The 8387-nt window shown below is 41.2% G+C and overlaps 1 protein-coding gene across 1 annotated transcript; it reads right to left on the reverse strand.

Moving 5' to 3' along the window:
- Positions 1 to 209: 209 nt before the first annotated feature.
- On the reverse strand, positions 210 to 7306 carry LOC125552517 (uncharacterized). Its single transcript, XM_087518785.1, has 6 exons — positions 6673 to 7306; positions 5329 to 5553; positions 2526 to 2704; positions 2273 to 2485; positions 666 to 793; positions 210 to 577 (listed from the first exon to the last, which is right to left on the reverse strand). Exons 1-6 carry the CDS (start codon positions 7221 to 7223, stop codon positions 440 to 442), a joined length of 1434 nt encoding a protein of 477 aa, XP_087374911.1. The 5' UTR covers positions 7224 to 7306; the 3' UTR covers positions 210 to 439.
- Positions 7307 to 8387: the final 1081 nt, after the last annotated feature.

The following is an 8387-nucleotide window of genomic DNA, read 5'->3' on the forward strand; positions in this document are numbered from 1 at the left end:
GTTGTGAATAAATTATACTCCACTTAAGTTTGAGTACACAATTTGACAAAAGCTTGGGCGCCAGACTCAAAGTTCTCTTGTCACGCATGTATCCCACATTTCTATGACTAATTCACTGTCACAACAAAACACATTGCGCTGAGAAACACTTCATTGGCACAACAAAACACATTGCACTGAAAAACACTTCACTGACACAACAAAACACATTGCACTGAAAAAGCCACTTTGGTTTTGCCAGCTTATTCCCCCAAAACGTAGGTGTTCATTAGCTGTTTCAGATATTCCACCATAAACGAGGGTTCCGCACAGGACCGTCCTCCACCCAAACGAGCTGAGGCTTCTACGTCAGCAAGCAAGACGCCAAACACTCACATGCTACTTACTCAGCATCACTGGTACCAAAAACAAACGCAGCACAACCTTAATGATTATACATCTATGCTTGCACACGTTTCGCCGGTACGATGTATTTGCCCCTCGCTCCATGGCCATCTGCTATGTTGCGTATCCTGAATTGCCGTCTCACCCTAGCCTCCTCCGCCTCCAGGGAATCCTCATCACGCACAACAATAAACTGCAAAAAAAGAAAAGGAAAAAAGACATGAAACTAACAATGACTCATCTGCACATCCATGGTAAGTTTTTTGCCGACAAAATAATACCTTGTTAAATGCTTCATCTGAGATAGGCCTGTTAATGCACTTGCATCGACCATGGGGCTTTGCTTCACCCTTTTTGTACTCCACACCAGTGGGATGCTTCACATCATCACCACATTCACAGCACTCACCTACAATTATGGTTTAGTTTTGTTAATCAATATCTAATGCACAAGGTATCGGTATGCTCTTTTTATCATAACTAAGAATAACCGGAGAACCAGCTAAGCTAAGCTTATGACACTTTAGACATGCTACAAAGTTGTACTAGAGTTGAGACACTTATTTTGGTATGGAGGGAGTAGTTAATATTCTGGTGGAAATCTGAAACAGCTAGCTAACACGCCTATTTTAGACATGCTAAAACATAGTTAATAAAATCTGAAACAACTACCGAACACACCTACTCCCATGTTTTTAGAAATGCTCAAATTGAGTCAAAAATAGGTGTTGTTGTGACCAAATTCTGAATTCTTCATTGTTATCTTTACCGGCGCAGCGAACACACCTACTCTTCAAGTGAATTAACAAAGTGTGAAAACAGCTAGCACTTAGTTAAATGGCACTAGGTGATACAAAGTGTGAAAATAAACTTGCATATTGATAATACAGAATGGAAGAATTTATTAACTTGCATACTGATATACTGAATGGCACTTAGCTAAGCTTATGAAACTTTAGACATGCTCCAATATAGTTAATATTCTGGTTGAAAATCTGAAACAGCTAATGAACACCTAAGAAACACTGATATGTCCTGTGCATAGCGAATCCGTGGCTGATACGTTTCAGTGAAGTATCTGCGATTAATAAAGCAACAAAAAAAAAGAAGATAATTCCCGATACGTGCTGGATACCTCCCATGATACTATCCCGATACAGCCCAGTCCAGTAAGAGTAAGACTAACCCTACTTATCATGGTACCCCAGTCCAGCGCAATCCCTCCCCAATACATTTCCTTCCCGACCTAAACAGCGGCAGCAGCAGGCCAGCGGCGAGCTTGCGGAGGGCTCCTGAGATCCTGCCCCAGTCTCACTCGCTCCTCCTCACCTCCTCCACGTCACCCCTGACTCCTCCTCTCGGTCTCTCACGCAGCGGCAGCTGGCAGCAGCAGCAACTTGTGCTCCTGCTCCTCCTCCCTTTCTCTCTAATGCTACTGATGTTCATGTACCATATACCATAGCTCACAAGATAACGGCTCACTAGCATGGTTTATAAGGCGGTAAAGTGACCTAAAGGATGCTTAAGCGACGCCTAAGCGCCTAAAGCAGGCATATTTCTAAGGCGCTGCCAGGGCGCCTTATCACTTAAGCGACGCTTAAGCTTCTGAAGCAGGACGCTTTATAAACTTATAAGCGTCTGAAGCAGGACGCTTTATAAACAATGCTGGCTAGATGCTCATTGTTCTCTAGATGCAGCAGCCAGCGGCGAGGCGGCGGTGGCTCTGCAACATCTTGCCGGCAGCAAGTGAAAATAACGCAACAGAATATTGTTATGGTGAATTCTGAATATGGCACTTGGTGATACAAAGTGTGAACATAATGCAAATTTCAGTAACTTGCATATTGATATACTGGATGGAAGATTAAATAGCTAAATGCAAACATACCATTATCATCGGACGAAACCGCACAAAGACAAGTAAGCGCATACTCCTCAAATTCACCATCTGTGCATGTGATTTCAATGAAGAGAAGATTTTGGTTGTCATTCAATCCTCTTTCTGCAAGCACATTTAAATGTGAGAAGGACCTCCATTCATATTGAGAATCGTTTTCCGGAAAATGAGCTTTGTAACTCACAACCTCCTTGACTTCATATGCTCGATAAAAAAAATGGAAAGAGAGAACAAGGTAGAGAACAAACCTCGAAAAGATGGTGTTCCTCATTATGCTTGTCTAGTAAACATTTAACTACTTCCAAAGTGGGGTCAAGGTTCATCATTGCATCCAAAGCTTCTTTCGAATTCTTCCTTGTTCCATCACGCCAATATAGTTTATGCCAAACATACCTGTCCTCTTTGGAAAGCTCACCCAAGTACCTAGTTCAGATAACAATTACAAAAGAATAAGAGATGGACCAAACAACTCTTGTAATTAATTACCACAAATGCATCATTGTTCTTGCAACCAATGAGCGCCCAGCAAACTTGATTGCTACTAGATGACAGAATGCTAATTACTACTACCAAGGTACCAAACAAGAAAAGTTGTGACAAACAAATCAACAGTTTGCTGTTATATCACAGCAGCAGTGATCACTGACACGAGGTCAGTAAGTCCAACCCGTAAAACAACACTGGGTCAGGAATCTGAAAACGCAATCACATAGCTGAGCAAAAGTACAAGCATGACACCTCTGTTATAAATTATCAATAATAATTTCATGGTGGTCTTGGAAACACTAGCAAATCCCGAAAGCATGACACCTCTGTTGCTCCCTCCGAAGATATTTCTGCTACTGAAAACTGTGAGGAAGGGGTATCCAGCCAATATGAATTGGATATGAACTTGCTAGCTGAGAAGGAGACAAGGAAAAAGCTGCTTGGGATGAAACAAGAAAATGAGAGTGTTATCTGGGTTGAACGAGTAAATTCAGATTTCGCCAAGGATTCTGCTATGTTAGAAGACTTTACTGTTGAGGATGAGAGCCAGAAAGAAAATGATTTTGATCATACACAGGACCCAGACCATTTTGCTACAAGGCTGGGCATTGGGACTCAGAAGATTGAGGAATTAGTGCAGAAAAACTGAGAAACAGATACATGATGATGATACTGGAGGGGAGCAACTTCATGACAAAGAAAACAGAAGCCCCACACTGGTCAGGACTACTAGAGCCACTAAAATCCCTAACAGAGAAGTTGGGCTCAAGACGGTATCTATTCCTGACAAGCTGAAAGTGGGCCTGCAAAACCCATTGGAAGATTTAGTATCTGCTCATGTAGCCTGCAGAGTTCTACAAAAAAAATTTGGAAGCTGGTTTGCAATGATCTTTTTACAGCTTTGTAATGTTTTCTTTGACGGTATTATTGTTATCTCTAGACTTGACTATGGAATTTTCAACCTGATTGCCAAGGGGCAGGGGGCTGACAAGATCCAAATGTATAGAACTGTTTGCATGCTTAATGTGGCGTTTACATTTTTTACCAAAACCCTGATTGCCAACTAGGGCTATGCTAGTTGCAGAGAAATTAGTGTCCAAGATTCATAATGCTTTTGTTACAGGCTGTTATATTTTAGATAGTGTAGTACTGCTACATGAGACTTTACATTCTTTAAATAAGAGCAAACAAGCTGGTGTTTTTCTTGAAGTAGGTTTTGAGAGGGCGTACGACTAAATCAATTTCGAATTTATGTTTTCAGTCCTCGAAATGAAAGGTTTCCCTAGGAAGTTTGTGCAGCGGATTAAAGCTGTTGTCTGCAATGGCAAGGTTGCCAATACTCTGAATGACATGATAGGTAGTTAGTTTGCTACTAGGAAAGGGCTCAGGCAAGAAGACCCCTTCTCTCCTTCACTTTTTAATATTGCTGCTGATGTTCTGGCTACTCTTATCAAAAGAGCCCAAGAATAAGGTTTCATTAAAGGCTTATCAGTCCCTCAGCTTTGTTGAAGTGTATATGTGGATTGTCTAGCCCTTTCCATTAGTTCGGACTTTTGGTTGTGTTGGCTAGTGCATGAAGCTTAACATGATATCGGAGCTAAGGTCTTGAGTTCAAGTCCTGGCTTTCGCAATTTATCCAAAAATTGGTGCTGCCCCCCTTTGCCCACATATAGGCCTCTTGAGCCATGCCTCTGAGTCTATCCACGTGTCGACTTCCCGCATCACACGTGAGAGGGGGTGTTGAAGTGTATATGTGTATTGTCTAGCCCTTTCCATCAGTTCGGACTTTTGGTTGCATTGGCTAGTGCATGAAGCTTAACAAGCTGCACAACGGTGGTTTAGCCATATTGCAGTATGCTGATGACACCATTTTTATGCTTGAGGATGAGTTGGAGGGGGCTAGAAATCTTAAGGTAATTCTGTCATTCTCTGTGTTTTTGAGCATTTGACTGGACTTAAAATCAACTTCCTGAAAAAGGAAGTTCTCTATTTTGGGAGGCACTGGTTAAGCAAGACATTGATGCTCAGATTTTTACTTGCACCGTGGGAGATTTCCCTTCTAGATACATGGGCATCCGTCTGCATTATAGGAAACTTAATAATAGTGATTGGAACCTGTCAAAGAGAAAGTGGGAAAGAAAGCAGCTTCTTGGCAAGGGACTATGCTTTCTATGAGTGGTAAACTAATCTTGACTGAAACTTACTTAGGTAATGTACCTAGATTTATGATAGATAACAGAATGCTAATTACTACTCCCAAACAAGAATAAGTCATGGCAAACAAATCAATGGTTTGCTCTTATATCACAGCGGCAATGGTCCACAGTGATCACCAACAAGAGGCCATTCAGTCCTGACCCGTACAACAACGCTGGGTAAGGAATCTGAAAACACAATCACATAGCTGAGAAAAAGTACAAGCACCTAGCAGCAATCAAATCACACCAGTACCCAGTAAAATAGAAAAGGATATGCATCCTGAGTTTCTAGAATAATTTGCTAAACAATCAAAAATAATACTTCAACGCAAAAAAATAAAAGCGAAGTTATGAAATCATTACTTGATTTTAATCCGATTAGCATGATAGGTGTCTATGGCCTCCTGGGCTTCTTCTAAGCTCTTAAACGGACCACCCCGATGAGGATATGTGTGAAATAAGCCATCAGCATCAACTCTCAGAAAATATTTAATGAGCAATCCAGTTGGCATCAATGCTGAAACGGATGGAAAGGGGTTTGGCGGTGATAGGGCCTCAATACGCACTGCCCGCTCAGTGTCCTCACAGCTGAAAAAACAAAAGATGAATAAATTGGTGGAATATAGCAAATTTTGCAAAGATTGATACCAAGGAAAAGATGCCTCCAAGAGATCTCATTGTAATTCTTAGTCGTAGGAGTTACTTTGCAATTTATTTGATAATGGATCGAAATCATTGTATCTGTAATGGTTGCGAGTTTGAATAAAACTATAGGTGTTTCTAAAAAAACTAGCTAACCTGACCCCTTATCTCAAAAGAAAACCAACCTTTCTTACAAAAAGTAGTAAGTATTAGTAACTAAAAGGCACTCAAAAAAAACCAATGCAGAATTTTAGAATAAGAGATATTTGGTCGCGATGGGGATCAAAAGAGCATTTTTTTACAACACCTCATGCTCTCAAAACAGAAGAATTCAAAGCTTCCCTAAAAAAGCCTTGGACAAATAGCTCTTTTTCTAATGATCTAGCTACTCTTGGACAAATAGTGAGTAGGGAACAAGAATAGGAGCTGGACAACTTTGTGACCGAGGGAACGTATAATAACATGGTGTAAGCAATGCTATAGGAGCTGCCATGTCACATTTTATGCTGAGTGGAAGGAGAGATGGAGGAGAGGGAAAAGAAACGAGTTGTAGAGTAATAGCCGGCTGCAACACAAGCTTCAAAGAGTTTTCGTTAGAGGTGAGCAATGTATTAATGTAGTACTCCCTCTCTTATATTTTTTTACAGAGGGAGTAGTATATATCTTTTGCTAACTACTCCCTCTGTAAAGAAATATAAGAGCGTTTAGAGTAGTGGTCTAATATGAGAGCGTTTAGATCACTACTCTAAACGCTCTTATATTTCTTTACAGAGGGAGTACTACTGGGTGGGCTATTAGACCAACTCCAAGTAATATGGCAATACAATATAGCCAGCAGTTATTAAGCATGTTCTGAGAGAGAATAAATCAAAGAATATCTAGATAGTTGTCTCATGGGCAATGCAAATGGACTAGCCCTCATTAAATTGGTACAGGTGTAACAGAGATTATATTTCTGCATTTATATATACGAACGACCAATGTAAAACATGCAGCTATCACTACTAAATGTTCCAAGGCATTAAAAATAGAGAGCAGAGTGAGGGGATGGCGACAAAGTCATACGGTGGAGGCTGTGGCCGACTGTAGGAGAGGCCTTCCCCGTCCTTGTCGGCGAAGAGTTCTCCATCCCCGTCAAAGTAGCGGCATTCGGGAGGGGGTTGTGGCTGATGGTGGAGAGACGGGGAGGGGGTTGGGTCGTGGAGGGGAGGGGGTCGGCTTGTGCAGGCTGCAGCCGGTGGTGGAGGGGAGAGGAGGGGAGGGGGCCGACTGGTGGTGGAGGGGAGAGGAGGGGAGGTGGCCCTGGACGCTGCGGCTGGTGGCGGAGAGCAGGGGAGGGAAGGGGGGTGGCTTGTGGAGGCTGCACCTGGTGGTGGAGAGTAGGGGAGGGGAGGGGATCGGCTTGTGGAGGCTTCGGCTGGTGGTTGAGGGCAGCGGAGGGGAGGGGTTCGGCCGGCGGTGGAGGCTGCGGCCGGTGGTAGAGGGGAGGTAGCCCTGGACGATGCAGCTGATGGCGACGGTGGGGGAGGAGAGGGCACGGGAAGGGGTGATGCATCTGATGGTGGAGGTGGAGGGGGAGAGCGTCGTCTACCTCTGCGCGGCATGGACGACGGCATCGGCTAGGGTTTTGGAGATTTCCTCCCGGCGAGGCGAAGGGGAAAGGGAGAAGCTTTCTGGCGAGGGGAGGCGAGGGGGAGGAAGGGGGAGAGGTGATATGTCTGGGGTTTTTTTTTTGCGTCTAGAGTTCCCAGAATGGGCCGGCCCAGTTACGTTCCTCCTCGAGCGCGTTCTGTTTCTTCGTTTCTTCTACTTGTGTTTTTTTACCGTTCAAAAAAAACTTGTGTTTTTTTTCTGTTTGTCAAAAAAAACTTGTGTTTTTTCTTTTTCCTCAAAAAATAAAACTTGCGTTTCTTCTTCTTCTTCTTCTTCTTCTTCTTCTTCTCTATTTGTTTTTTCTTCTTCTTTTTCTTTCTTTGCTACTTCCTATTTATTGTGTGCTTCTACTTCTTCCTCCTAGCACAGTCCGATGTTTGTTTATGTAATTTTTGAGGAATGTGTCACTTTCACAAATGTCGATAGTGTACTTTAAAAATGTTTTGGAAAAATGTTCAAAGCCAATTAGAAAAATACATGTTCACAAAGTGTTACGAAAATGTTAAAAGCTCAAAATAAAAATGTTTAATGTGTACTTACAAATGTACATCAACTAATTTAGCTGGAAAAAAATATCACAATACTTTTAAATGTTGCCCTTTGAAAAATATTGACAATGTATTTTAAGAATCTATTGGAAAAATGTTTAATGTCTGTTTTGAAGAAATGTTGACAAAGTGTTGTGAAAATGTAATAGCTCGAGTGAAAATGACCAATGGATACTTAAGAAATATATGTCTAATAGTACTTAAAAAATATACGTAAACTAATTTAGGTGGAAAAAATGCTCATACCACATTTTATAAATGTATTTTCTTTTTCCAAAATGTTGATAGTTAACTTTAAAATTTTCTTAGAAAAAAATTCAACAATTATTTTAAAGAAATGTTGACCAAGTTTTATGAAAATGTTGATACCTCAAAACGAAAATGTTCAATGTGTACTTAAGAAACGTATGGGTAATACTTAAAAAGTCTGCATCGACTAAATTAGGTGGGAAATGTTAATAGTAAATTTTTGAAAATGTATTTTACTTTAAAAAATGGTTAACATTTTATTTCAAAATGTCTTGGAAAAATTCTCTACACCTATTTGAAAAAGAAATGTTCACCAAGTGTTACAAAAAA

Source organism: Triticum urartu, chromosome 4A (assembly GCF_056163025.1).
Source record: "Triticum urartu cultivar PI428250 chromosome 4A, HENAU_Tu73, whole genome shotgun sequence".
Taxonomy (NCBI): Eukaryota; Viridiplantae; Streptophyta; class Magnoliopsida; order Poales; family Poaceae; genus Triticum; species Triticum urartu.